The sequence below is a fragment of the Cordyceps militaris genome, assembly GCF_000225605.1.
Source record: "Cordyceps militaris CM01 unplaced genomic scaffold CCM_S00003, whole genome shotgun sequence".
Lineage (NCBI taxonomy): Eukaryota > Fungi > Ascomycota > Sordariomycetes > Hypocreales > Cordycipitaceae > Cordyceps > Cordyceps militaris.
Genome location: NW_006271971.1, coordinates 3,807,732 through 3,835,538, shown reverse-complemented (window position 1 = coordinate 3,835,538; position 27,807 = coordinate 3,807,732). Strand labels below are relative to the sequence as shown.

Below are 27,807 nucleotides of genomic sequence, written 5' to 3'. Positions count from 1 at the left end.
CGATTCTTCAATTTCAGTCGATTATAAGGAAAGAGGGTTTGGCTAGTTACGAATCCATCTAGCTTAGAGACGCCGAAGTTGTGAGGGATCTGGAATGAAGAGTCAACGTATAGATAGTTGCTGAAAGTAGCATTTGCCAAATTAAGCAGCTAATACCCGGCGGGCTGTCATTTATATTCTCAATATTTTTTTATTCTTTTTGCCGTCTCCGTCTCTAATGGCTAACATTGATTTTACCCAGTTTGGCGGTATATCTTCTCTAATATATTGACGCCACCATGACAGCCTTTCCATTATAAATTGCCTGTTCTAGCGTCCTGCTTCTCGCGTGCCTTAGGACCCAAAGATTCCCCCCAAAAAGTCGAGCCTTTACAGGCTGGATTAAATTGAGGCAAAGGCGAAAAAGGGATTGACGGAAACTTATTAACTAGTCAATTATCTCTTGACTTTGCAAACAGTGTCTAGGGCGAAAGACATCCGCAGAGCTTTACTACCCTCCCTACACCTTCCCTTTCTGGCCGTCTTCTGGCTCCTGGTCTATCTTTCGTCTACTCAAGAGCAGTTACCAATTCAAAAATGTGGTGGTCACGAGTGTCTCTCATTGCATCCGTCTTCGTGTCAATTGCCTCTGCCGGTGTCCTCGCTACGAATGGCTCGTTCGACACGTCTGATGCCTTCGAGTTGTTGTATCCGAGAGACAACCCCAGCAGCAAGATTGACGATCTCTTCGAATTGGGCAACAGCTGCAAGGGAAAAGTTCAAGTTCTTCAAGGGTGGCTTGACGAGATCAAAAAGATGCATTCCGATTTCGAAACTGCGGCCCGCGAAGCATCAGGGATACCACCTTTCGCGGTGGTCTTCCGTACATTTTTTGGTACAATGCCGCTGAAAGGTATGGTGGAGGACACCGGCACCATGGAAGAGGTAAAAAGTAAGTTGCTAAAGCCCGTTCGTTGAAAATATGGAGAATGGAAAGGCGTTTCCTCGTGTTCCCTCGCTGGTTTCTTACATGGCATAGCACGAATCGCAGGCGTCACGCAGTTTTTGAACGGCGGAGGTCTCAGGAGTGCAAGACGGCCCGGTAAGCCGCTGCTGGTTTGTTCAGATAGCGAGTTTGAACATGAGGATCCGGACAGCGCCGTACGAGACGACAAGGGCGAGTACATCGTCAGCGAGAGAGATCCAAATACCAACGTGCCTGTTGCCTACTTGGGCATTCACAACGTATTCTCAGGCTTGAATTGGCGTTTTCAGCATGTCTTTTGGTGCAACAACTTCAAAGGTTACGTATTTGCGGCCAATGAAAAGATCTGCAGCGACACGCTCCAGGGCGCCGTGACACCAGAGACTCCAGACGTCGTGCAAGGAATACCCGGTGTCGAACCCTTCACCATCGGTGAGCGTGGTAGGCTGCTCTTGCTTTGTCCCCCGATCTTTGGCGAAGATGGAAAGACAGTCACCGCTCACTCGTTTCCCTCCCTGGCGGAGGCCGTGGATCCAGACAACTACCCCGAAGGAGACCTGAGGCAGCAAAAATACCAGCTCGACCGGATGCTGCCTAGATCGGCAACATTTTATCATGAGCTCTACCATTTGACAGACAATAACGACACGCCCGATTCTAGCTGTAAGTGTGAATTCGAGAAGAAAAGAACACCATCTTTCAGTGCTTTTAATAGACGCATCCCGAGACAGCCACCATGTTCATCCATCCCATTCAATAGATGCTGACGAACGACGCAGATTCCTTGAAGAAGATACTTGAAGCTGCGAAGAAGGAAGGCCCTGTGAGATCACTTTATGCGCGAAACCCAGAGAGCTACGTTTATGCTGCCGTGGCCAATTATCTATATCTGAATGGGCCGTTCATAAACCAACGCGTCGTCTATTCTGAAGGGTACTTTCCCCAACTTGAGTCAGATGTATTTCCAGGGGCCCACTAGTATAGCAGGGGAATAGGAGGATTCATGACAACATGTATCCTGAAGCAAACATTCTCTTCATCACAGTACTTTTTTAACAGCTTAATCCGCCATATGCAATGCCTATTTACGATACTTTGCAGGCCGTAGCTTTTCGTCCGACTTCCTGCTCGACGTATCCTACTCATCGTCATCTTCGCTGTCCGCATCACCCAGTGCAAAGTACCCCCCGTTCTCCCCGTCTCTCCGTTCTTCGGCCTTGTTCGTGGCCTTGGCCGACGGCCACGAGCGCCATGAGCTCATGGACTGGGTAAAAGCTAACTAGGCCGCCGCCCGTTAATACAAACGTCGGCCGATTGCGTTCGATGCTGGCACAAATTGCCCTCTGCACCGAGGTGGCTGGGCGGGATTGGAACTGTCGATCCCACTCCTACGCTAGGCCGTATTAGATCCGCTATCGATGCACAACATATAACATGATTGTCTGACATCGTGTAGCTTCGCATCCTCCAACGGCCACAAAACGAGCAAAATGTTTGAGACAAAAAAGAAATAGCAAGAAACAGCAAAAAAAACATACAACAGCCGGTGTTCGCTGGTCGTCACCGACCCAACTACTAATCTGCCGGTCAGTAGCTTAACTTCAGCGGAGCAAACGGGACGCGGTGTTTTCTACTGCCTATGGTCGTATGTATCAGAAGAGGACGTGTTTTGACTTATATTTGAACACAAACGCGCCAAACCTGTTTTCTGGAAATTGGAAGAATGTGTATTAGAGCAAAATTTGGAAGAGTATGTATCGGAGCAATAGTAGCAAATAGTGAAACCCTTTGACGGATATCTCTAGGTGAAGTTGTTGCGGATGGGTATCCAAGACATGGGCCACTCACCGGATGACGCTGGAGTCATGCCCTCGATGTCGAGTCCCGGAGATTTCTTTTTCCTAGCCATCTGCTTCTTGTCAAACTCTGCCCGCTTCTCCACCAGCAGCTTCATTAACACCACCGCCTCGTTTTTTAGAAACGTAGGTGCGCACGACTCCGCGACGGTGCAGGCCGAGACGAGCGCCCGGTCGTCCACGTCCTGAACCCGCGCCACGGCGTACGGGTCGGCGCCGTGTCGCAGAAACAAATCCAGCACCGCCATCCAGTCCTCGCATACTGTCCTGCGCGCCGGCGACAGTCCGTTTTCGCTACACCCTCGCACGCCTGCAAATGCAGACGCGGCGGCGGCCAGCGCCGCTTCCCACGGCGTCTGTCCGTTGAACGCAAAGTTGGGATCCACACCACCGGCGAGCAGCGCAGCCACATCGGCCCGGTCAACGGCCGCGGCGGGCGGAAGCACCACAGCCCGCAAGAGCATATGCTGCCCGACGTCCTGGTCCAGCACGTTGACCGACCCGTCCTTGACCGCGACGTAGTGCCGCAGACCGGCAAGGCGCGCCACGTCATAGAAGCTGGCAGCGCCGTGCATGGGCACCAGTCCGGGGACCTCGAAACACCACGCCCAGTGGTGGTGCGGCGTGGTGACCGTCTTTGGCACCGGAGCCGCCTCGCGCCGCTGCTGGTCCTGGGTTGCCCGGCCGCTGAGGCGTGTTCCCTTGTGCGCAATGTATGAGGCGGCCAGCGTGTTTTCGGCAACGGCCAGACTGGCTGGGGCCGGCTGGCGCGAGGCGTTGTGTGTACCGAGGTCCAGTGTCCCAAAGACGCTGGATTGACTAGCCATCATGGAAGCACGGTACGACTGCAAATAGCTCATCAGCTGCGTCGGACTCGCGGAAGGACTCACGCTTTTGTCAGATTGCGCGTCGGCTGTGTCGCTGCTCGTGTCGGACAGATTGTCGACTCCGTAGACGGCGCGGCAGTCGCCAAGGCGCCATTGATAGGAAACGGCCACGTCCAGCTGGTCGAACAGCTGTGGGAACCCGGCCCCGAGCTCTGTTTCCGCGTCTCTGGCATAGAGGACCGCATCGACGACGATTCTCAGGTCAAATAGCCGCTTGGGGCTGACGTCTAGACTTTTGATGCCCAGGATGCTGGACTTGAGCAGAGCGAGCGACGGACTGAAGCCCGTGCCGACTGTCTGCGCCTGAATTGCCGCCCACACACTGGGTTTCGCGATCCAGTCAGACACGGTGCGATGCAGAAACAGGACCTTGCCATCTGGCGCGATGCTAGAATACTTGGAGTCATGGGATTCAAGAAGGCCGGCGCAGGTGCTCTGTAGCTGGGAAACCATCTCCTGGCAGCGAGATGCCATGTCGTGAACTGAGATTCTCTGCATTGGCGCCTCTTGTGCAAGTAGCTCGTCCTCATCGGTGGCAAAAGACAACTGAAGAAGCGTAATCTTCTCTGGTGATCGTTTTCTGGCGGCTTGAAATATCTGCAGAAGCTGTGAGGCGCGTCGGTGGTCCTTCAGGGCTACCATGTATGCGAACAAGTCATCAAGATCGGCAGGAAGTTGATGTACTTGATGCTGCAGGTCTGCAATGCTGTCGTAGGTAGGTAAACCATGTGATAGTAAGCCGACCACAAGCTTCACCCACAAAAAGACTCCTTGAGATTTGCTCACAGTTTCCTGAATCAAGCAGGACACTTCGCTAGATTGGGGAGATGAAAGTTGCTGCATGCGTGGTTGACGGTACAAGCAGTCCAGCACGTAATGACTCAAGTCAAGATGTGTCAAGTCCTGAAGTCGAAGGCTGGGCAGCCCGGCGAAGGCCTCTTCAAATACTCGAAGCGGTCTGCTCGAGAGACAAAACTTGACATTAGGAAGCATAGAACACTGCGCCGCGAGGCTGATAATGTCCGAGTGCTCTGCGCCGTATTCATCCAAGCCGTCAATGAAGAAGCACAGCTTGGTAGACTCACCAACAGCTTTGAGCACCTTTTGAAAAATCTCTTTGAGCGCAGAAGTTGACAGAGCGTCTGGCTCTGGTGGCAAGAGCGAGGAATCATAAGGGAGCTTGTCCTTCAGCGCAGTCTCGGCACGGTGGGACCACACGCCCCAGACATCTGGCATAAGCCGGCGCATCAGGTCACGGTGCCTCTGCAGGATATCAAACAGAAGTGACCGGAGAAGGCCTATCTGCGACTTTTGGTCGTCGGCACCGCTGTTCCAGAAGAAGAAGCTGTACACCTCGCAGGGGCGGTCGGCAGCCCAAACCGCGAGCTCCCGTTGCGTGGTCGCGTTCTCGCACAGGTACCGCATGAGGGTCGACTTTCCGCAGCCCACCTTGCCGTTGATCCAGTAGATGCCGCCGCCGTGTCTGAGCCAGTCGACAAAGTTGCTCCAGGGTACCTGCGCGCTTTCGGCATCCTTGTAGATCCAGTCAAAGGTGCGGGCGTGCGCCTTCTCCACGCTCTCGCGGCGGTCGACCATGGCCTCAAAGGAGAGGCTTTCCAGCACACAAGTCTCGATGATGAGTGTACGTAATTCATTTTCCAGTTTCGGATTGGTGAGACGAAATGTGTTTCGGCTCTTGCTGTGCTCCGGGGTTTGAAGAGCACCGATGCTGTGCAGGAGCTCGCCCGCTAATGTCCCAAGCGCATCGTCGTCGTCGTCGTCGTCGTTGTCGTACTCGTCAAGCTGGAGCAGTTTTTGGGATTGAGCTTGTATCTGGGAAATGAAGGCCTCTTCGCCCTTGTAGAAAGATTCCAAAATACGCCCCGTAAACCTTCTCAGCTCGTGTGCTGTGTGTGATCGCTGTCTCGCGAGATGGGCGAGAGCGCGACTAATAACAAGTAAGGAATTGTCATGGTAGAAGGAGAAGATGCCTACCGGAACGAAACCATAATGCGGAGTTGAGCGTCTCTCCGGATTTCCCAAATATCGTCCTCCAAAGTCTGCATTTGCTGCCCGTTCCAGGTTGCATGGAACGCTCTGTGAAAACCGTCCCAGGTCCGGAACTGCAGCATTTCAGGCTGTTGCTCTCTATCCAGCGTTTCCAAGCAATCGGCACCCAACAGTGATCGCCATTTACCCGTGGCTGACTTACTCTGCTGCTCATCGTGTCGTCTCACGTTCTTGACCATTGGCCGCAGCCGAGACAGATGGGCAAGAAGGTCCTGGATCGCACCCATGCACCGCAAATGCAGAGCTTCCAGTGTCTTGGCATTCTCCGTGTTGGGGTCGTGCGTCTTCGACATGTACCTGGGGGGCGCTTGTCGCTTGAGGCGCTGCTTGAGAGATAGGAGGTCTTGGATGAGGACTTGGACGTTGACGTTGTTGGTCAGTGCACCGTGGGCGGCCTTGTACATCTGCGGCGCCGGGGCAAGGAGCTTGCTTGCATAGTCGGAGAATTGTACCAGTGTGGACGCGAGCGAGAGCGCGACGAGGGCGTCCATGATGACGGCTGGTCGATGAGCATGCTAGGGGGCGGCCCTGTTTCGGTTGGCTGTCGAGCGCATGAAGCAAGGAGAACTCTCCAGTCAGTGGGAGGCATGCGGGAATTTATGCCCAGTGGCAGCGTCAATTTAGATAGATTCGTGCCACCTGCAGCGTATCGTTGGCTCGTGTCTGAGGTGCAGAGGTTGCTGAGGTGAGGCTGAGCTCAAGAGGCGATGGCGGGGTCACGTAACGACATGGGCTGTGTAACGCGCGACCTGGTCACTCGGACTTATGGTACGATATATGTGCGACCGATGTACAGAGTGCGGGTAGGCAAACAATATTGAATGTCTCACATATCGGATGGGGAGGGCAGTAGGAGACATTTTTTCTGTTTGATGTCCTGATGTTGTGGGATGGAAGCTCTATGCCAGTGCGGTCAGCGTAGTAGAGTAACTTGGGGCATTGATCATCGCGAGGCATCAGCAATATTGACCATTGAATATTTTTAGTTTATAATTTAAAATATGAAGAGGTGACTCGAGATTACTGGTGTCAAAAAATCTAATATTTCTTGTGAAACTCTCAGCCAGGTTTTAGCCGTGCTATTCATGTTGGGGTAACAGACATGGCTACCTCGCCGACTACAACAAGGCAATTCTGCCCAATGCACGCCTATGTATCCAAGACACACAAAGGAAAAGGCGGCAATGACTCCCACTACAAGACTTGCGGGTGCTGAGCATCGACCCATGGATCATGTCTGCCCACCGCCCTCGTAAATCAAGCTGACGTATCACGACATATACGGGCGCATATTTCTCGGTGACGGACGGAGTGCATGTATTTCGGTCCTTCCAGCGCCAAAAGAGAGTGTTTGCAAAAGGAAAAAGCTAGCCAGTTGCTAGAGCTCATGCTCTACCTCGAGTGTGGGTGGGATATAAATGGAAGAGCAGATGTGGATGTAGCCTACGTCGTATATTTGGCAGGGGGTTCTGTGAAATACTTGTTTCTTGTTTGTACGTCGTTCATCATACATACGTAGGCGTGTTTCGCTCATATACCCTACACCACTCATTCCGCTAAGCGCAACTTCTTGCCAACATCGCCACGGCGTCTCGCTTGGACAGCTGCTCGCTCCGAGGGCTTCGTCTGCTCAACAGGCCCGGCAGCCTCTTCTGCCTTGCGCGCCTCTGTGGCCTCGCGCGCCTTGAGCGCCTGTAGGAGCATGCCTGCGTCGAAGAATCCATCTGCAAGGTGTTGCGTCAGCAGCAGAAAACAAAGTTTGATCAAATAAAGACAAACGCCAGGAGGCATGGGGGTGTGGGTGACTTACATCCGCCTAGTTCATCGTCGTCGCTGGCAGGCATGCTGTCGTCCACGGCCGACCGCGTCTCCGTACCCTGGGTGGTGCTCTTGATATGCTCGGTGCCGGTCAGCGGCCGGCCGCGGTTCTTGACGCGACTCGAGGTGGCGGAGGCATGCGGGCGGGACGACTCGGCCTCGCGCGCGCGGCTGACCTTGGCCGTCGACGACTTGCGGTTGGAGAGGCGCAGGAGGCGGCGGATCTCGAGCAGGTAGCTCTCGAGCGCGTCGACGAAGCGCCTGGTCTGGCGGTGCTTGGAGGACACGCAGATGGAGATGCTCTCGTCCTTGATGATGTAGCCGATGCCGAAGCCCTCGGCCGAGGTGGGGCCGAAGCCAAAGTGCCGCAGCGCCGGGTTGCCGCAGTTGGACGTGGACAGCACCGTCGTGTTGAGCTTGTCCCAGCCGCCGTCGGCGAAGAGGAGCGGCAGCTCCTGCTGGCTGGAGGAGCCACGGGAGCGCGACCCAGTGCTGTCGCCGCGGTCCCGCGTGGTCGTGGGCCGGGTGACCTCGACGGCGCCGCCGTCGGACGCGCTGCTCGAGGGTCGCAGCGGCGGCTCCTCGCCGTCGGACAGCGCATCACGGGGAGGGCTGGCGGTGCCGTAGCTTTCGCCGCTCGACACGTCGCTATAGAAACCGTCGACGTACTTTTGCCACACGCAGTAGAGCGCGTAAAGGTGCCGGTCGCAGCCCTCGGCCCGGGCGCAGGTCCGCGTGTTGGCGACGTGCCGCTGGCACGCCGCCTTGAGCGCCTCGAGCTTCTTCTCGACCGGGTTGTCGCCCCAAAACGTCTGCACGAAGCGGACCGACTCGTCCGTCACTGGCCGCACCGCCTCGGTGCGCCCGTGCAGGTACACCTTGGTCATGGCCGGCTCGTACGTGCACTCGACGCGCCCGTAGAGCCCGTAGTAAGCTGCCTGAAAGGCCATCTGCACATATGCGTCAGGCGAGAAGCCCATCGACGTGATGAAGTTCTTGCCGTATGTGCCAAAGTCGAGGCACTGGAACTCGTTCTGCTCAATGAGGTCCGCCAGCCGCGTCTCGGCGAAGCGCACCGCGATGCTCAGCTCGGGCTTCATGTCCCAGCTCAGCTTGCGCGGGGTGGTGCTGACGTCGCCGAAGCTTTCCGGGTCGCGCTTGGAAGGATCCGGGCTGGTGGTTGTCCAGAGCGACGGCGCCTGGCCGTTGATGGAGCGCGCGAATCGGAGAATCGTGTCGGTGTAGATATCACTGGCAAAACGCAGCACAGTATGACCATCCACGCCCGTGTGCTCAAAGTTGATACCAGCACTGCCGTTTTTGCAGACAATAATCTGCAGCTTGTCGTACCATCTGTTTGTGCAGGTGCCGATCTGGACCCCGTTCTTAACCTCGCTCGTGCCGCAGAGCATGTTTTGGCAGAGATCGGCGACGCTGGTGGGCTCGCTGTAGTCGAGGCAGAGCGCAAAGAGGGCCGAGTCGACAATGTTGAGGCAGTCGGCGTTGTTGGATTCGGGCTCGCGGGTCAGGACGTCTCGGAGCCCGGACCAGACCTTTCGGTTTTCTGTACTGAGCACGCCCACTGCTCCCTTGGCAGCCTCCTGGATGGGAGTCTTGACGGCATCGTCGATGATGGTTTGCAGGTTGACGGCAAGGTCGCGCTCGGTCATGATGGCGTCCGAGTTGTCGTCGAGGACGTCGAACCAGTAGACCTGCCCGTGGCACATGACAACCATGTGCTTGGAGTTGGGGTCCTGCTCAATCTGGCAGCCGGCCTCGGTGGGGACGCGGGCCGTGCCAAAGAGGCGAGAAAACTGATACATGCACAGGGGAGTGCCCTTGACCATGTCGGGAGGAAGCTCCTCCTTCCTGACGGCGCGAATGAACTCGAGCGCTGAGACGACGAGCGAGGCCGCACGGGTCACCTGGTTGTTTCTGGCTGGCGTGGGGTCATCTTCGAGCAGGAAGAAGGGGTTCAAGTTGAGGACAACGGGATTGTCATAGTTGAGGTATGAATCGTACCCTGACTTGTTAGCGTCGAAGCCATGGCATAAAAAAGCTGCGCCGACTTACAGAACTGTTCAATGTAGCTCGTCTTGCCTTGCGCATAGTTCTTGAGCTTTTCTTGTAGTTCCGGGCCGTCACGTCGCAGGAACTCCTCGGTAGCCTGTTGTGTGTCGGATCGTTCGCGCGCAGTCTGAAGCGGTTTGAGAGCCTCGATATATCTGCGGCACGTCGCAGCGAGTTCGGGAATGGGAAGCTTGGGAAGCTTGTCCTGACTGGCAAAGGTAGCGCCGCCCTTGCCGGAGTCGCTCGACATGGGAAACTTTGTGTAGACGGAAGGCCGCCTCTCAGAGTCCAAAGGTGGCGTGTTGGTGTCCTTGCGCAAGTCCTCGGGCTTGAGAGTATCGCCTACAAGAGTTCGCGGGGTGCTTGCGAATGTTGAGGGCGCGAGAGCAAGAGTCTGGCCGAGGGGCTGAGGCGAGGCAAATGTCCTAACTTGAGTGGTCATGGCGGCGGTTAGTTCGGGGTAGCTGAATATGGTATATGTTGGTGTAGGCTGCTTGTGAATCCGGTGTAGTCTCAGGAGTAGAGAGGTGAGACGGTGGTGCAGATGTTGAGACCGCGCAGGGCGGTACGGTAAAAGTAATGACAGTCTTGAGTACAGTAGGCTGGCATGTCACGAGTGAGGGCTGGTGACCAACAGAGTCTTGGTAATACAAGACTGCGATGGAGCCAGTGGAGGTGCAGTGAGTTGAGTGAGGTATGAGTGAGCTTCAAGAGAGTATGTAAGACGAGTGGGCGGAGGTATGGAGAGGAGGGCAAAGTGATCTAATATAGAGACAAGCCTTGCACGAGCACCGGGGAGTGGGATGAGATGGGATGGGGGTGTGAAGGGGTGCGCCTCAAGACGGGGGCGTGAAGCTGCATCACAATGACACCAAGTATGTATCGGTGGGCAAGGGCAAGGCACGATCGGGGAAACGCCATGGGGAGGACTCTGGAGCTAAAAAGAGTAGGGGGTGGGGGTCCGTCCCAGAGAGGCTCGTGAAGGCAACGCATGTCGAGTAATACCAAGTCATCTCAGAGCCAAGAGCCAAGGGTGGAAAGGTAAGCGAAGCGCATTCAGTGTACATCTGGGGGGGCGTGGGTGAGTGAGTTGTGTGGGTGGATGATGTGCTTTCTTGGTGATATTTTGGTGGAGGAGCGATATGGAGGAGCTCCGCAGGCCCGGCCGGGTAGACCTGGCACACACGGAGCGCGGAAGAGGCTCGGAAAACAGGCAGTCTCGCGGTCGGAGGGGGGTCTTGATAGGGAAGATGAGGAATAGATTGGACAAATCAACGTACCGAGGAGAATGGGTATAGCGGATGTGACGGGATCGCCGTTGAGTGCGCAAGGTTGGCCGTCACCACCTTGTCTTGGCTTCTTGGTGGCGGTTCGGAGGTGATGGCCCAGAGCGGGCGCGCGCGATAACGGACGCTGAGAAGGCTGATAGAGGCGAGTTTGCGCACGGCGGGCTGGTGACGGAGTCAGTCTACTTCCAGGAGATGAGCTGCTGTGGCCTCGGAAGGGGTGCTGGTAGTTGGAACAAGGACACAGTCAGAGGAGCTGTCGAGACGAGTTTTGGCATGTGGATGATGATTCGGCTGGGCAATATTTTGGTGTCGGCGCAGTTGTACTGGTAACTACCTACCTATGTAGTGTGCTGGGAAGCTTACAGGGGTCTCACTGTCAAGCCGGCGAATAAATAAAGGCTGTTGAAAATGGTTTGTCAGGTGGCGGTTAGCTTGCTGTTTGTACATAATAATGAACCGGGCGCTGAGCAGCTGGGGTTGGCGTCTCACATGGCAGAGCTGGCTGACTTGCAGTAGCTGCTCTGCCACAAAGCGAGGTTCGAGGCGGCCGTAGTGGTGTGTGTGGTGTTGTATCAAGAGTTGTCTGGGTGGTGATGGCTCACATGCAATAGAAACCCGTCTCAACGGACAAAGGCGGTAGTAGGTAGTTGTACAGCGCGCGTTGTATTGTACGAGAAAGCAAAGTCTGAAGAGAGAAGTGTGGCGCCCGTAACGTGTGGTCGGGCGCAGGAAAATATCTTGGGGGAGGGGGAGGGGGATCGTCCTTTGGCTCAAGGCTGCGAACCAGCAAGAGAGCTTTTGCTGTATTATTATTATTAACCAGTTCTTGCGACAACTTAGCTTCTGGCTCTGCGCTCTTCGGGCGAGTGGATGTTTCGGCCCAAGTCACTTGTCAAAACGGCACCAACACCACAAGGTTCCACCTGACGTAGCATCGCCGGGCTTCTCAAGGGTTTGTGTTCCTATTTATTAGACAGTTTGTAACCTACATCCCCGTTCGGTTCGTTCACTGGAATGAGCACCTCCAACACTCTTCTCGGTTCTCTATCAGACTCTCTCGCCGTATCTCTCAGCCGATGTCTGGTGGCAGTTTATGTCTCCATAGAATATTAGTTACTGTCTAGTTACTAGTACCGAGTTGTGCCATGGATATTACTGTCCTTGTCACGACCGAGTTGTGAAGCACCACGCCGCTTGTCATCATACACCTCCCGCAAGGTAGCATCTACCTGCACACACACACACAGATAGAGACGACGCAGCCGCATTATGCCTCACCTTGGCACTCTGATGAAATCGCCCAGCACATACAAAGTAGCGTGTAACAATTCTGCACCCCGCCTCGAGGCTGGACACTGCCCTAGTTACCCTCGCACGTAACCATGCCTTTTCACGTTCTTTCCACAAGTAAATGCGGCCCTTTGCCGCTGTTCCCCATCTCTGGCTCCGTGGCAGCCATTCAATTTTCAGTGCTTACATATCATTTCATCCGTCGCCAAAAAGACAACGGGCGTGGAGACGGACAGCTTACCGGTTACCGGTGCCTGGAGCGTTCTGCCGTGAGCCAATAGAGCCCTCCGGACGGGCGGAAGACCAGCGGACAGCGCTCTTGTACCTTCCCGCTGCAGTGGCTAACTACCAGCGAAAATAGAATCGTAAATATGACTGTGACAAAATGGTATTACAGTAGTTGTATCATTGACCTTGCGATTGCGGATCTGGATCTTTTGTTCCTTCGGCATCACAGGCCTGGCAAGAGATGCAGCGTAGGAGCCCGAGGGTCGGCCAGTAGGTAATTGCAATCTACACAAATTCTCGCGGAGATGTACTCGTTACAGCTCATGCCGAAGCCTCCAGTGCAGGCTCTCGGTGGGCTGCCGGAGGTTTGTAGCTAGGTGGGTAGCACATCTTCTTTATCTACTAATAACATGCACGGCGATATTCTTACTTACATAATTACCCTACCTAGTGTTGTCTGTTTCGGGCCAAAGGACCGGCGACATGACCGTGATCTCGGAGCGAGCTTACCGAGGCGGCAGAGAAAGCCATATTCGTAGCTATTGCGGTTGCGCAGGTTCTTTTTTTTTTTTTTTTTTTTTTTTTTTTAGGCGCAGCATTTTATTTACGCAATGGGGCTTATCGCCTCTATATTAGTATCATAAGATCAACAGATACTCATCTGAACCATCTCAAGTACTCAGCGCTAATTGGGTAGTCGGTGTATCCAGCAGATGTCTTGGTGCAAAAGGTCCCGCGCTTGCATTTTGCTAGTTCAAGACCTTGCTGCATGATACACAATGTCAGGATTCGAGATAAAGTGTCTTTCAAACATGACCACTATATCCTTGTCCAAACTGCTTGTCATCAACAAGTTCAACTACTTCCTGCGCAGTATAAGGTCAGGGACGGCTAGGACCAGATTTTGTGCGAATGGAAGGGCATATTTTCGGGGAAGAATCCTACGAGTTTTCAGCCTGTTGTATTGATTTTGGAACAATTTATTTGGTCCAAGGCGGCATCCCTGGCGCCAATAGAGGCATTGTGGGAGAAGGCAGGGCTGCGATGAGGTTAGCGAGTAGCTTTGGTGAACTTGGGAACCAGAGCAGCTTGTACCAAGTTGTCAAAATCAAGGATTAAAATAGGAATATAAATAACCAAAAATCAAAAAGCTAGATTTTTATGCAAGTAAAACTCGGATGCATTTCTTCGGCTCGCCCCGTAGGTTGGCAATCTCCTCGGTACACTCGAAGGGGAGTGGCTGGGGGTGGCGTGAGTGAGCAAAAAGCTAAACCCCCCAAACCGCTTTGTGGCGTTCATCTTGGACCGGCGCATGTGGCCGCTTGACAACTCGCATCACAAGGGTGTCGTCTCGGTGGTCACAACCTCCGATCATTCATTGCGTCTGCTTTCTTTTCTCGGCTCCTCTCATCAATTTATTCTCACTATACTCGACGCATCCTCTCGCTCGTCTTTGGGGCATGCCAACTCTAATCGATCCCCGTCATCTCTGACTGCGACTTCGAGAGCTCCCCCCAACCCCCCATTACCGAGCTGGCCCTCCGCTCCCGTGCCGCAGCCGACGACATCATGAACAACCACTTCTCGGGCGTCGGCGAAAAGCCCGCTGATGGCAGCTACGATCATGGCGTCCAAGTCATTGACGAGGACAAGGACTTCAAGTTTGTGACCCCTTTGCCCCCCTCCCCTTTCGCCAGGCGCATCCTCGCTGCTTGATGCGCCGCCTCCGCGCCCAAGGCAACACACACTGACCGGCATCTCCGTGCAATAGCACCAATATCACCGAGTACCTCCGCGTGACGGACGTCGCCGACGCTGGCTTCAACTACCACCTCATCTCCGTCTTCGGCTCCCAGTCCACCGGCAAGTCGACGCTCCTCAACAACCTCTTCGGCACCGAATTCTCCGTCATGTCCGAGACGGAGCGTCGCCAGACGACCAAGGGCATTTGGATGTCCAAGAACAAGCGCATCGAGAGCGCCGGCAAGAAAATGGCCGACAATATCCTTGTCATGGACGTCGAAGGGACCGACGGTCGCGAGCGCGGCGAAGACCAAGACTTTGAGCGAAAGAGCGCCCTCTTTGCGCTCGCCACCAGCGAAGTCCTCATTGTCAACATCTGGGAACACCAGGTTGGTCTGTACCAGGGTGCCAACATGGGTCTTTTGAAGACTGTGTTCGAGGTCAACCTGCAGCTGTTCCTCAAGGACAAGCAGTATGCCCACACCCATCCCCCCTACGCTGCTCAGCGTCGCAATACCAACTAATTGTTTTGCAGATCCACTCCGAGGTCGCTCCTCTTCTTCGTTATTCGAGACCACCTCGGAAGCACGCCCCTCAAGAACCTCCAAACGACTCTGATCCAAGACTTGACCAAGATTTGGACCTCCATTTCCAAGCCCTCTGGCCTCGAGAGTGCCAAAATTGAAGACTACTTTGACTTTGGCTTCGCTGCTCTCCCCCACAAGATTCTACAGGCCGAAAAGTTCACCGAAGAAGTTAGAAAACTCGGCGCGCGCTTCTCCAGCGCCCATCGGTCCGGCTCCAAGGATACCCATGGCGAGGAAGAGCTGCAGGGTGGCATCTTCCTGCCCGAGTACCACCGCCGAATCCCCGCCGACGGCTTCTCGATTTATGCCGAGGGCATCTGGGACCAGATTGTCCACAACAAGGACCTTGATCTCCCTTCTCAACAGGAGCTTCTGGCCCAGTTCCGATGTGATGAGATCGCCAAGGAGGTTATTGCAGCGTTTGACATTGTTCTCACGCCCTTGGAAGACAAGCAGGTCGAAGCATCCAACTTGGGCAAGATCTTGGTGCTTGTCAATCTTGGCAGTACCTGCGGTGAGGCCCGTCAAAAGTGTGTCAATGCTTTCCAGACTCAAGCTAGTCGCTACCACAAGAAGGTGTATGGCGAGAAGCGCATCGAGCTCGAGGGTAAGATTGATATCCGACTCAAGACTTTGTATCAAGGCCAACTAGCTGCTTGCCACAAGGGCGGCGTCGCTGCCTTCACTGATGCCGTTACCGGCAAGGTCAAGGCTGGTCAAAAAGCTGGTGGTAGCTATGAATTTGCCGAAATTGTCTCGAGCGAAAAGGGCAAGGCACTCAAGGTCTTCAAGACTGAAGCCCAAAGTTTAGCGATGCAGGGTGTTCCTTGGACCAACTTCAAGCCCCAGTATCAGCTGTTCGAGGCTGACCTTGACGAGGTCAGTGGCAAGTTGCGCAAGGAAGAGATGCGACGATTGGCCACCCGTGTTGAAAGATGGGTCAAGTCTCGCCTTGGCGATGCTGTCAGCCTCGAATTCAACAAGCTAGGATCTGGTAGAGGCGGATCTGGTGCCCCCGAGGATGAGGAGAAGCCGGAGACTGAGAAGGATCTTTGGGACCGCATTTGGAAGGCCTTTACCGATATTGTCAGCGAGGCTGAGACGCGTTTCGTGGACCGTGCCAAGAGCTTCGATGCTAGCGAAGAGGAAGTCGTCATTGGCCTGTGGCGTCTTCGTCGCAAGAGCTGGGTTGGCCTCCGCGAGAAGATTGAGGAAGAGGTCATGGAAGGCAACATCCTCCTGAAGCTTCGTGAGAACTTTGAGGACAAGTTCCGCTACGACGAGGCTGGCGTTCCTCGTATTTGGCGTCCCACTGACGACATCGAGGGCGTGTATACCAAGGCTAGAGAGTCAACGCTGACATTGATACCCCTCCTTTCTCGCTTCCGTCTGTCGTCAACGTATGCACCACCCGATCTGGTGAGCTTCATCGGCCACCAACCCATCGGGGTTGAAGCTGGTGACGAGGAAGACTTGGCACCCATCGGCGGCGTGGACGAGGAGGAGGGTAAGAGCCTGGAGGAGGAGATGACGGTCTTGAGCGAGAGTAAGCGTCAGGATCTCGTTGTACGATTCAAGAAGACCGCAGATGGTGTCTATGTCGAGGCTAAGCGTGGCGCCATCGGTGGCGTTGCACAAGTTCCTCTGTACTTTTATGGTATTCTTTTGGCGCTTGGTTGGAACGAAATATGGATGGGTAAGCAGATTTTGATCCACGTCTCTCAGGGCAATGCTAACAGTTTCCACAGTTCTGCGCAACCCTTTCCTGTTTATCCTCCTTTTACTCATTGCCGGAGGCACATATGTCGCCTACACGCTCAACCTCTTGGGTCCCATGATGCAGATGAGCAACGCTGCAGTCAATCAGGGGATGGACATCGCCAAGCATTCTCTGCGTGAGTTCATTGCCAACTCTGACATGGCTCGCCAGGCCCTTGCCGTCCCCGCCGACCAAGGCAGGAATGCCGACAGCATCAGCCTGGATAGGCTCGACAGCCGCGGTAAGAAGACGGCCTCGTCGACGAAGAAAGACGATGATGATGACGAAATTTGAAAGAAAAAACACAAAAAAAAGACTCATGTTGAAAAGTTTAGAGGCTATGCGACGGGTGTCTGCAATCATGACTGGGAGCGTTGAATATATATATATATATATCGATGCTTGTGGATTTTTCATCATTGTTTCACTCAACATTATAATGCAATAATTTCAAACCCCTCCAAGATCCTTTTACGCCGGCCAAACTCCATCCTAAATATGCATATACGCCGTGATTTACAGATCAAGCTAAAGAAAGTGTGTTCGTCTGCCGGCATTAAAAAGCCTCTAAGCCAGCCGGCGTACCAAACCAGTGCCCGAGCTCATTCGTGTCCTGGTCGCCCGAGACAAAAAAGTCAGTCACTCGACTCGTCTCGCCATCGTCATCGACCGGCCACTCCACTTTGACGCCGTTGCCCTTGGCCTCGAGCATGTCCTTGGCGGTGCCCCAGCTGAAGCGGCACTCGGGGCCCCAGCCGAAGACGGGATGCAGGTTCCCGCGCATCCAGCCGGTGCAGCGCCCGTCCGAGGGATACCCGGAACCCCAGGCCGGGGCGCCGTCATCCTCGTCCCCCTGGTGGTCTGCCGGGTCCTTGCGGTCCTCGTACAGGGTCTCGAGAGCGACGTCGCGTGTCACCTTGGCGCAGACAGAGGCGGCGCTGACGCAGGCGTACAGGCTGTCGGCCTTTTTCGCGACCGTGACCTTGGCGGTGGGGAAGATGCGCTGCAGCTTGGCTTGGTAGGTGGCGGGCGGGCCGATGGTGTCGACGTAGATCTCCTGGACGTTGACGCCGCGCGCGTAGACACCCCGGATGAGGTCGACGGTGGCGTCCATGGCCTGCGCGTTGAGGTTGTAGGCGCCGACGGGCTGCAGCATGTTGGCGCCAATGTCGCGCGCCGAGAGCGCCGCCGTGGCCCAGCCGCAGGCCGCGTGGAGGTCGGAGCCGGGTGCGCAGAGCGTCGCCATGAGCGAGGCGCGCACGCCGGCCGTCAGCACCTTGGAGTCGTCAAAGTGGTGCGCCGAGCGCAGGAGCGCGTCCGACTGCGCGATCGGCAGGTAGAAGACGCCGTAGACCATGGGGCCGAGGACGGGCCCGCGCCCGGCCTCGTCGACGCCGAGGCAGCACGGGACAGCCGAAGCGGGATTCGAGGGGTCTTGTGGGAGGAGAGACGGCGGTACGGGGGAGAAGTGCGAGTAGGACTGGCCGGTGATCAGTGGCTGCCGGTGGATGGAAGGCAGGACGGAGGTGCCCGTTTCAACCTCTTTGGGGATGTCTTGTTGAGAATCGGCCATTTTGAGAGGGTTACTTTCAACAGGAGATTTTCGGGTAAAGATGGAAAGAGGCAGTTTTCCACCAAGTCGGTGATGCTTTTCGGTAAAATGCCCTGAATGACGGGCAAATTGAATCCCGGGAGACGCGTTGGAGATGGTGGCACGCGTAAAGCTAGCCAGACCCACTGTAATTCGAGCTCTTCAGCTCCACCATCTCCAACTCGCAAGGCCCCACAGAACGTCAACACATCACAACAAGACTCCGGCGCGTGTTACTGGACAATGCGGTAAAAAATTGTGAACACGGTAGTTTTGTTTGCTAAAACGACCGTGCGGCTGAATTACCTACAATTTGCTTTGCTTTACTACTTGGGAGCTCACCTCTGCACTTCCGCCACGAATTGCCGACGATTTCCTGAGTCTTCGGTCGGCACACAGCCATGGCCCGTCCGACGAGGCGTGGCGACGCTTCGCCGCAAGATCTCTATCAACTTGGTGTCCAGGGAAGGTAGGTTTTGCAACGACGACAGGACTTCTGGTGCCAGACGTGAGTGCGTAGCTAATGCGTGGTAGAAAAACCGGCGCCACGCTGAAGGATGACGGCCAACGCGATTCACAAGGCATGATGCCAACCGAGGGGCTGTTTTCTTCCCCGGGAAGCAGTACCACACAGCAGCCGATTGCGGCTGCGACAGAAGAACCGATACGAGAAGTCACACCACCGGTAGGGGGGAACGACGATGAAAGCGCTCCCATGGACATTGCTTCAAGTACGGACAGCCGCACCACTTCGCTGGAACCAAGATGCTAATAGGTGTCCTCATAGGCGGCGGCGCCGGGCCGGGAACTGTTCTCCGAAACAGCAGAAATTTTCAGCTGCCTCTTTCAAAGGGCCGATCGCCAATTCAACCGACTGCGAGGCTTCTCCGCTCCCCGGCGAAGCGACCCCCGAGTAAATCACCGATGCGACCGTCGGCAACTGACCCGACCGCAAGACACATCTTTTCGAGTCCTTCTGTATCGGAAAGAATGCCGAGGCGACCAAGCATCATTAGAGAGCCTCCGAGCGACGACTCTATAAATGCATTACTCAACCAGTCTGAACGGATGGGCGACAGGACTGGACTGGAAAGGGATTACCGGGTCGCGAACGAATATAGACCTGAGGCACGGTCACCACAACCTGCGGGAGGCATGTCCGCAAAGGCCATCGGCAAGCAGAGAGCGGTTCCGAGCATGTCGCCGCCAAGACACCCGCCTGTAAGGCCATCGCGACTACCGACTCCATCACCGCCAGCTCCTGAATCTAGCATGTACGTTCATGAGCCTGACCCAGACCCTGGCCCAGAGCCAGACCTTGAGCCGGAGCCGGAGCCGGAGCCACGACGACATTCATCATCGCCGTCTGCTCCCATTCGTGAGCCGTCGATTCCAACATCTTCCCCCCGACTACAAACGCACAAACGCCCTACGCCAGCGGTTTCGACGACTAGTTCAACAGCGCGCCGTGCGCGTGACGAGGAGGATGATCGCAGAGACGGGGCGAAGCGAGTGAGGCAAACAGATTCCGTCGTATCAAAGCGGAGCGCGCAACCTGCCAAGCGTGGACGCGGGCGGCCGCCAAAGAACGGAGTCGCCAAACGTGGGCGTGGACGGCCCCGAAGGAGCGAAGTTGAATCTGATGGAGACGAGGGTGACTCTTTGATGACATTGCAAAGAGGGCCGCCAATGCCGAAATCACGAGGACTAGTCTCCATGCGTCGCGATGCTGATGCCGCAGTTGAAAACCGCCGCAGAGGCAACGACGCCGACTGGTGGGCTGATATACAAAACGACGATACGACGCACGGGCATGAACCGCCTCGTGGCCAACGACTTGCATCGCAAGCTGCTACCAAGCACCAGCGCCGCGCAGACGCCGCTATACCCGACGTAGAAGAGGACCTCGAAGATTGGGAGCTTGATACCGGTAGCTTCACTGGTGAGATTGTGGTCTGGGAGCCAGAGTATGAGCACAATCCCCCGGGGCCCGACGACCAAGTGGAAGTGACGGACGAAGTTATTGCCCTCACAGCCGATGCGATCCCGACGTTCGAGATTAGAGAATCGGACGCTCGGTACGCCAAGCCGCTGGTCATGCCGTTTATGAGTGCCGGGTTCGTCGACCTGCCCTCGGGCTCAGAGAAGCGGCCCAAGAACTCGCGCAAGATGCACCTCGTCTTCTTCGTGCACTACGGCAAGGTCACCGTTAGCATCAACGAGGAGCAGTTTCGCATCTCGACGGGCGGCATGTGGTTCGTACCGCGCGGCAACTACTATAACATCGCAAACGATTATGAGTTTCCTGCGAGAGTGTACTTTGCGCAGGCGTGTGAGGTGTCGCCTTCGCCGCAGCCAGTGGATGACATGACGCAGACTATTGTGACGTGAGTCTTGTGATTGGCGGGTTTTCTGTTGGCTTTTCTTGTATATATCTTTTGGTGGCGTATTGGATGGCATGGTCTAGGGTTTTTGCATATTAATTCGGCGAGCGTTGGCCGTTTTAACTTGGATTTATTCCTGATGGATAATGAATATACCCATTGATACCAAGCACACCGGGTTCTCGTGCATTTTCTGATCGACATTGGTGGGCGACCTGCCCGGCGGGCTCAAGAAGAAGCGCCGTGAGTGCGAACTTGGATTCTAGGCAACAAGAACCGCTCAAACTGGTGGTATGGTCATCATCATTGTTTCTGGTTGGGACAAGAAGTCTCGTGGACAGCGGACGACGTCGTCAGGTCGCCGAATGTTGCAGCCTAAAAAAGCATGTGGCGCCGAACAAGTGAGAGCCAGCATGCAAACGTTCAAGGAGTTTTACCAGCACGCACAACAGCTTTTGAGTGAGGTTGTACCAGCATATCTCTAGTTCAGCCCGTAGCAGAAAGTGTCTGCCTGGAGACAGGCCAGATTACCAGCGCGCGTCCATCGTGGAACACCATGTCGACAGTGCTTTAGAACGACGCGCAGCCCGCTGCGAAACGAGTGTCAAGAAGCCTAGCAAGTCCAAACACCTCATCTCAGAAATCACCCCAGAATCACACTCGAGGAAACCGCCTAAGAAGCACTTTTCTCCCATTGCGGAATTTAGGTGTCCACTGAGGCTTCAAGTTAAGCCCCTTCCTTCTTGGCATGATCGATCCAGACCCCAAGAAACGAATCTCATGGAAGAGAAAGCCACAGCAATGGAAATTCTTGGGGTAACACGTCAGTGATTAGACTAGGGAGCATGTCTCGGATAACGCATGTGGTAACTGCAAGAAAATGGCGAGTTCCTATAGTTATGCTCAGCTCGTCATTTGGCGCCGCATAAGTAACTTGTTGTATACAGCCAAATCGCACAAGAATCAGGCACCAGATAGTATGGGGAAAACGGTGTGGCTCGGCGAGTTACACTGTGGAACTTACTCCCATACGGCCGTGATGCTCGCGCGTCTTCACCGACAGCTTTGCAGGCAACCCCTTGAGCAGTCATGTTGTCAGACGTGCGGTGCCCTTGGTCAAGTGCATTAACTCACTTTCGATTTTTGTTACGATCCAGTTTTTGTCGAGTTGCTTCCGTCAAAGAAGCCGTCATGGTGGCGAATCAAGAAAGAGAAAGAATCGAAAGCTGTCGACCGCATCTACTAGACATGGCGACGTTCCTTGGCCGCAATGTAGGGACATTTTTCATGCCACGTCCGGGCATCTGTGATAGGTATCTATGCTTTCGAGTTCACTTGAGCAGTAATAACGGCTGTAGTGAGGCATTTTGGGCCCGTTTCCGGCCTCTTATCCGACTGGGCAGTTGTGCGACCCTCGGGCGGTTCCAAGCCAACGTGTATCGAAGAGCCGGTTTCCCCGACCCTTTCTTCCTCACAAACTCAGGTCAGCTCTACTCCATGGTTTTAGTTTGGACAGGAGTCCTCTTGTGGCAACCCCCGTCCTGCTTTCTGCCCTCCATGGACCCGTGCCGCCCGTATTCTCCTTGCCCCCTGGCGTTTGCCGCCCCATCCTCCGTCGCCAGGATACACAATTCGGCCCCCAGGAGTCATACACGAGGGATACCAAACAGGCTCGGATTCTACGCCGAGAAGCTCAAAGACACGTGGGAGGGTGGACGGGCGACTCGCGTGGCGCCGCGCGCCCCTTTGACCGAGCCTTGTTGTCGAGTATGGCAAGGACGAACCGAGCAGAAGGCACCGAAGCTGGCTTCGTTTCCGGATTGATGGCAGTTAGGGTCGTGATCCTTTTGCCAGACAACTGAAGACGGTCGTGGGGTTACACACACGTGTTGAGGGTCTACAGGCGGCAGTTGCAGCTGACAGCGTGTTTGTGTTACCTGACACCACCACATCACATCACCAGGCTGGAGTTTTTCCCAACTTTTCTGTTGGTACGCCATCCCAACATGGTAGAGGGTGAAGCAGCTGGGTATCCCGAGCTTGTATGACACGTCCGTCATTGAGTAAGGGATTCAAACGTTTGGCGACTATATGTCGCTTTGTTTGACTCGCGTTGCCCTTGCGCTCGTGTAATGAATGCTGCCTAGACGAATTGACGCCGCGCCGTGTCCCGGAATCGGGCAGCACTCGTATATACCAACACTCACTCTCCGGACGAACTGCTTTCTCGCCTCATCTTTCCCCAGTCATCATCTCTTCTCGGCTTCTATTTCCCCCCACCAATTTATCCTTCCATGTTCAGCGCTCCGTCAGCTACTCACACTCTGATCTCGAGCCATGCCGCCCAGAGACAAGCCCGACCACCGCCTCGGTCCGGCCATCAGCGGCCACTTACGACCAAGCCCCAGCGCCGGCATTTCTCACCGATTTACGTGGCGCCGGCCCAGACTAGCCTGGGCCGCCCGGCCCGTCTCTACGATGAAGGCGCGCGACCGCCAGAACCAGGTGTGGTCTGCTCCCGCCACAGCGCCCAACAGCGGCGGCCCCGATGACGGTCCGGTGCATGATATGCACCAAGATCTTGAGCGTGCACATCGTGAACGCCTGCCCGGGGCACGAATTATGATTGCGCGGCCGCGCAGCGTCCAGCACATAGACCCAGACCACGCCTGGCTCCAGCCGGCCGAGTTTATCAGTCAGTCCAGCGATGGGAGCAGCATACTAGGCGTTTTGCAGCGCCTCGAGGATGTCTGTTTCAATTTCCACGTGCCCTTCCTCTCCATGCCGTCGGCCCCCGGGTCGAAGATCTATGAGCTGCGGGCGGTCTTGTCATACAATCCTGCAAGCGATGAGTGCGAATTCTTCTGCAATTCACACGACGTGTGCTTGGTAGGGGAGAGCGCCAATCAAAGTCATTTGTTGAAACAGGGACAGATACAAGATATCGAACCTGGCATGTGGACTATTGTCGTGCCCTCGATCCCGACGCCTGGTGGGAATGGCCTCGGCCGTTGGTGGCCGGTTGTGAAATTCTTGTTGTTGAAGCGCACGTTTGCAAGTACTGTGACGCGTCCAACAGCATCAGAAAGCGATGGAACGGCAACATCGTCGACTACGGATGATTACATGGTGAACATGGCCTTAAGAACCAAGCGCTCCGCGGAAACAGTTGCAGAGTTTGTCATGGGAACTGTTGAGTCGTCCGAATCTGACAAGACACTGCCAAACATCTCGAAAAATGAGATCCTTGAGCCCGATACGGGCCCATTCTATCAGCTTCGAGACGAAGAGACCCTGCAAGTCACGACGAAACCAGCCGGAGGCGATGATGCAAAAATTGAGCAGCGTTATGCCAGAACAGCAGAGTCATATCGAGTCAAACGTCTGGAAAGGATTGATCGAAATACACGGTCGAGCGTTTTTGTTTGCACACATAGCAAGCTCCCACACACGACCCTCGTCGCGAAAGCTCTCAATGTCGGACCAAGCATTCGCAGCTCGATTGCGTCCCTGGCCAACCATTGGGCCAACGAAATGGAAATACTGAGGACGTTGGACCACGTACGTTACGCCGCGCTTGTCATTCGTTTCTTGCTGATTTTGACATGATGTATAGAAAAATATTGTGAAAATCTTCATGTGGGATGCGCGGGTCTATACCGTGTACTTGGAGCACCTACCCGACTCTCTAGCATCTTATCCGAAAGGATACTTTACCAGCAAGGATGCCGAAAGAATACTGCTCGATGTCGCCTCCGCACTAGCCTATCTCGAAGAGGAGAAAATCTGCCACAACGACATCAAGCCGCGCAACATTGCTTACTCGCCTGAACGCGGCGCCGTGGTGCTCGACTTTGGGCTGGCCACCCGCGGCCGCTGGGTGCCGCCAAACGCCGGCGGCACGGCGTGGTACCTGCCCCCCGAGATTGTCGAAAACGGCCCCCGGTCCTCGCCGAGCAGTGTATGGGCGCTGGGAATCACGATGCTCTACGTGCTGGGCAAGATTGGCGCGCCAGAGGAGTTTGGCCGCGCGTGGGCGTTTCACAACATGCAGGACCCCAATGGACCCGATCGTCGTGCCATGGAAGGATGGCTGGACTATATATTATTCGACGTAGTGGCCGAGCTGGACATGGGAGACCCGATGCAGCACGTAATTTCGTGCATGATGGAACAGCAGCCAAATGATCGTCCCTCAGCTCATCAGATCGAGCCACTGCTGAAAGGGGAGCAGGAACGGACGGCAAGACTAAGTGTTTGAGGTTTTCTTGCCTTTGACTTTGTTCGATGGCCATTGTGGCGACATATTCTTCTTGTATATATGTTTTTTTTTGTCTTGTTTGGTTTTGTTTAGTCTTGTAAATGCGTGCTATATTGTCTTGAACGCTCCTGAGTTGATGCAACACTCGCTGGTGAAGCAATCGCCACCGCATCCCTGCCCGAGGAGTCGGTGTAAGCGCATGGCAGCAACGGGCGCACAGGGCTATGCAGCGTAATCTGCAGCCAATGAATGAAATTTAAAGAACATGGCACGTTCCCATATTGGTAGCTTTCCTCATCGAGACTTTTCTTTTTTCTTCCACTCACCTGAGAGAGCAGCCAGCCCCGCGCAGGGCAGGAAACACAACATCAGTTGCGCACTGGAGTCACGGGTAACCATGGCTGCTCGGCGCTCCGTATCGGAGGCTCGGTCGTCGCCCAGCAAACACCCGTTTTCAGGCCCCAATTTCAGAGGCACGTTTGAATTCCACTCCTTTTACCCATCAGCAGAACAACTGTCATTTCGGGCAAGAGTGCATCTCTCTTTTTTTTGTCCCTTTTTTTGTAACGGTTCGCGCTCGTCTTGGGAGACGGGCGGCTGGATGACCCCGCGATGAGCTTCCTCGAGGGGTGCAACACCAAGGGTGGCGGCGACAACACGGACGTGGCCGGCGAAGAAACGACGCGACCCAAGTTTTGGATCGAATTCCGCACTTTTGACGATGGCATGCACGATGCAGACAAAAGTGCGTCCACATTGACCTCGTTTCCACAGTTTGCAAGGCTGCCGCCGGAGCTACGACTTAAAATCTGGGAGTACCTGGTGCAACCGCGCATCGTCGTCGCGTGCTGCCTGGAACGGGACGGGCGGCTGCCGGAGCGACGCGCGCAGCTACGCAAACGAACGGCCGGAGGGTCTACGGACGGCGACGACGACAGCGACGGGGACGGGGCCGAGGACAGTACCAATGGAAGCTGCAGCCCCGTGCTGCTGCGTACCAGCCGCGAGGCGCGCAGCGTCGGGCTGCGCTTCTACGAGCTCACGTTTAGCTGGCGCATCTCGAAGCTGCTGTCGGACACGCCCGTGTCGCAGCCGGCGCGGGTGTGGTTCAATTTTGCGCTCGACGCGCTGTACCTGACGGGCGAGCTCGAGGCGTTTGACGCCTACGGCTTCAACTCGCCCATGGTGTACTTTTTGCGCCCCGAGGACACGCGGCGCGTGCGGCACGTCGCCTGCGCCTTTGCCGAGCTGGGCTACCCGCGGCTGGAGAGCGACCAGATCTTTGGGTGTCTCTGGCACGTCGCGGACCGGTTCCGGGCGGCGGACCGGCTGCTGCTGGCGCTGAGTCCGGGCGAGGAGGAGGTGGCGCACTGCAAGCTGGCGGTCGACGGGGGCCGGCCGGCGGCGCCGGGCACGACGCAGGAGAAGACGAAGAAGCACGTCGTGACGGCGCTGACGGACGAGGACAATGTGATGCAGAAGATTTGGGAGGGCTGGATGGGCAGCGTCCAGGGAAAAGGCGGCGCGCGAGACGACCGGACGCAGCTGGTGGGGAAGAAAATGGTGTTGGTGCGAGAGGAGAGCCTCGCGCATGTGATTTCTAGTTGCTAGACGCCATGATGGATGCGCGAGCCGGCTTTGATCAGTGGTAGATAGATGTCTGTATAAATGAAGACAGCTCCATATCGCATCGTCGCACATAAGCGAAGCGGCGGCAGGCTATCAGCGCGCAGAGCCATCTCTCAGGGTAGAGGCCAAGCCAGTGACCCTTCTGGCCTGAGAGTTCGACACCATTGCAAGCTTTGGGAACGCAACCGGCATCAAGCAGTTACGTGGCTACCTAACTAGCTGGATGGAAGCATCTGTAGACGACCCATGGCCCCCGCATGAGTCGTTTCGGATGGGCGGGTAGCAGTAGGCTGAAGAGGCTGTTGGGCCGTGACGGAAGGAGACTGAACCCAAGTGAATGAATGTAGAGCTTATTAGGCGAAGTTGAGTGAAGCTCGCCTACTTAGGCGACTGGATTTCCTTTCAACATGGAACCGCCGAGCTCCAAATTTTTCATCGGGCCCCTAAATCACAAGCTTGGTCCGTTTGCCGTCTCATTGTCCATTACGACCGGAATCGAGGAGCCACAAAATTTTCGTCACTGATTGTCATGTTTTTTCTTTCTTCGACCGGCGCGCCCCGCCGTTGTGCTTGGTTGCTTGGGCACGGCTGCAGCCACAGGCGGCTGGTACAGTGGTACGTACCGGCTCTGTATCTGCGCCCCACCATCTGCCACACAAGGAAGGCGGAGCTCCGTTCGTTGCCTCGCCACTGCAGAGCTTTCCGCGAGCTGCCTTGCAACGGGGCGCTATCTGGTAATTGGATCTGACAGACGTCAAGAACCAGGGAATTTTCGTTGGCCGGGGAAGCAATGTGAGGGAAATTATCCGTTTGCGGCAGGGCGGTGAGCGCGATACCCAGCCACGTTTCGTTCGGAGCGCTTCGTTCGATTCGGGTCGCGGGGTAATACAAACAGAGCTCGGCTGCATGTGTGAGAAGCCACCTCTAGCGTTAATGGGACAGCTGGGAATGCATCGTAAAAAAGATTTCGAGACTCGCTGGTCGCTTCGAGGCAGATCCATCGCTTTCGAACCTTGCTGTAGCTCCGTCAATGGAGGCGTTCTGGAAAGCCCTCACCAGCCCACTATGACGCCTGTTCCAACAATCGCCGCGTTGGAGGGGCATGCGGGTGACAAAAAAAAGGCCGGACACGTAAGTCTACACTCTATTAAAACTAGGAAAAGGAAAAGCGGAATTAGCATAAGTATAAGCAAGATAAGAAATATAAGCAAAATAGGAAATATAAGCAATATAAGAAAAATAGGAAGAATAAGGAAGAGGTTAGTATTCCTAACCGGCGGGTTACTATGTCTTGGTGAGGGGCAGAAGGTAAAAAATAGAGGTGGGGCCGTAAAGTACTCAGTACCTCCATACACCGCCATAAGGCGGCTCCAAAAGGCAC

The 27,807-nt window shown here is 55.3% G+C and overlaps 10 protein-coding genes across 10 annotated transcripts; 7 read left to right on the top strand and 3 right to left on the bottom strand.

Annotated features, from left to right (window-relative positions):
* Positions 1-576: 576 nt before the first annotated feature.
* Positions 577-2,247, top strand: CCM_04814 (uncharacterized protein; the record flags this gene model as incomplete). The annotated part of the gene is made up of 5 exons (XM_006669960.1): positions 577-931; positions 1,019-1,081; positions 1,106-1,627; positions 1,744-1,897; positions 2,073-2,247. The coding sequence occupies 5 exons, from the start codon at positions 577-579 to the stop codon at positions 2,245-2,247; spliced, it is 1,269 nt and encodes a 422-aa protein (XP_006670023.1).
* A 518-nt stretch (positions 2,248-2,765) lies between these two features.
* CCM_04813 (uncharacterized protein) lies at positions 2,766-6,268 on the bottom strand (the record flags this gene model as incomplete). Its single annotated transcript, XM_006669959.1, has 3 exons — positions 2,766-3,665; positions 3,711-5,830; positions 5,920-6,268. The coding sequence occupies 3 exons, from the start codon at positions 6,266-6,268 to the stop codon at positions 2,766-2,768; spliced, it is 3,369 nt and encodes a 1,122-aa protein (XP_006670022.1).
* A 1,057-nt stretch (positions 6,269-7,325) lies between these two features.
* Positions 7,326-10,107, bottom strand: CCM_04812 (carnitine acetyl transferase; the record flags this gene model as incomplete). Its single annotated transcript, XM_006669958.1, has 3 exons — positions 7,326-7,501; positions 7,588-9,618; positions 9,669-10,107. 3 exons carry the CDS (start codon positions 10,105-10,107, stop codon positions 7,326-7,328), a joined length of 2,646 nt encoding a protein of 881 aa, XP_006670021.1.
* A 2,229-nt stretch (positions 10,108-12,336) lies between these two features.
* Positions 12,337-13,520, top strand: CCM_04811 (uncharacterized protein; the record flags this gene model as incomplete). The annotated part of the gene is made up of 3 exons (XM_006669957.1): positions 12,337-12,513; positions 12,793-12,837; positions 13,368-13,520. The coding sequence occupies 3 exons, from the start codon at positions 12,337-12,339 to the stop codon at positions 13,518-13,520; spliced, it is 375 nt and encodes a 124-aa protein (XP_006670020.1).
* Positions 13,521-14,041: 521 nt separating this feature from the next.
* On the top strand, positions 14,042-16,855 carry CCM_04810 (protein SEY1; the record flags this gene model as incomplete). The annotated part of the gene is made up of 4 exons (XM_006669956.1): positions 14,042-14,133; positions 14,244-14,687; positions 14,751-16,498; positions 16,551-16,855. 4 exons carry the CDS (start codon positions 14,042-14,044, stop codon positions 16,853-16,855), a joined length of 2,589 nt encoding a protein of 862 aa, XP_006670019.1.
* A 262-nt stretch (positions 16,856-17,117) lies between these two features.
* Positions 17,118-18,134, bottom strand: CCM_04809 (ribonuclease HI large subunit; the record flags this gene model as incomplete). The annotated part of the gene is made up of 1 exon (XM_006669955.1): positions 17,118-18,134. One exon carries the CDS (start codon positions 18,132-18,134, stop codon positions 17,118-17,120), a length of 1,017 nt encoding a protein of 338 aa, XP_006670018.1.
* Positions 18,135-18,553: 419 nt separating this feature from the next.
* CCM_04808 (cupin domain-containing protein) lies at positions 18,554-20,543 on the top strand (the record flags this gene model as incomplete). Its single annotated transcript, XM_006669954.1, has 3 exons — positions 18,554-18,621; positions 18,687-18,883; positions 18,940-20,543. 3 exons carry the CDS (start codon positions 18,554-18,556, stop codon positions 20,541-20,543), a joined length of 1,869 nt encoding a protein of 622 aa, XP_006670017.1.
* Positions 20,544-21,784: 1,241 nt separating this feature from the next.
* Positions 21,785-22,360, top strand: CCM_04807 (uncharacterized protein; the record flags this gene model as incomplete). The annotated part of the gene is made up of 2 exons (XM_006669953.1): positions 21,785-21,808; positions 21,899-22,360. 2 exons carry the CDS (start codon positions 21,785-21,787, stop codon positions 22,358-22,360), a joined length of 486 nt encoding a protein of 161 aa, XP_006670016.1.
* Positions 22,361-22,873: 513 nt separating this feature from the next.
* CCM_04806 (Protein kinase-like domain) lies at positions 22,874-24,797 on the top strand (the record flags this gene model as incomplete). Its single annotated transcript, XM_006669952.1, has 2 exons — positions 22,874-24,097; positions 24,153-24,797. The coding sequence occupies 2 exons, from the start codon at positions 22,874-22,876 to the stop codon at positions 24,795-24,797; spliced, it is 1,869 nt and encodes a 622-aa protein (XP_006670015.1).
* Positions 24,798-25,409: 612 nt separating this feature from the next.
* Positions 25,410-26,408, top strand: CCM_04805 (uncharacterized protein; the record flags this gene model as incomplete). The annotated part of the gene is made up of 1 exon (XM_006669951.1): positions 25,410-26,408. The coding sequence occupies one exon, from the start codon at positions 25,410-25,412 to the stop codon at positions 26,406-26,408; it is 999 nt and encodes a 332-aa protein (XP_006670014.1).
* Between the last annotated feature and the right edge of the window lie 1,399 nt (positions 26,409-27,807).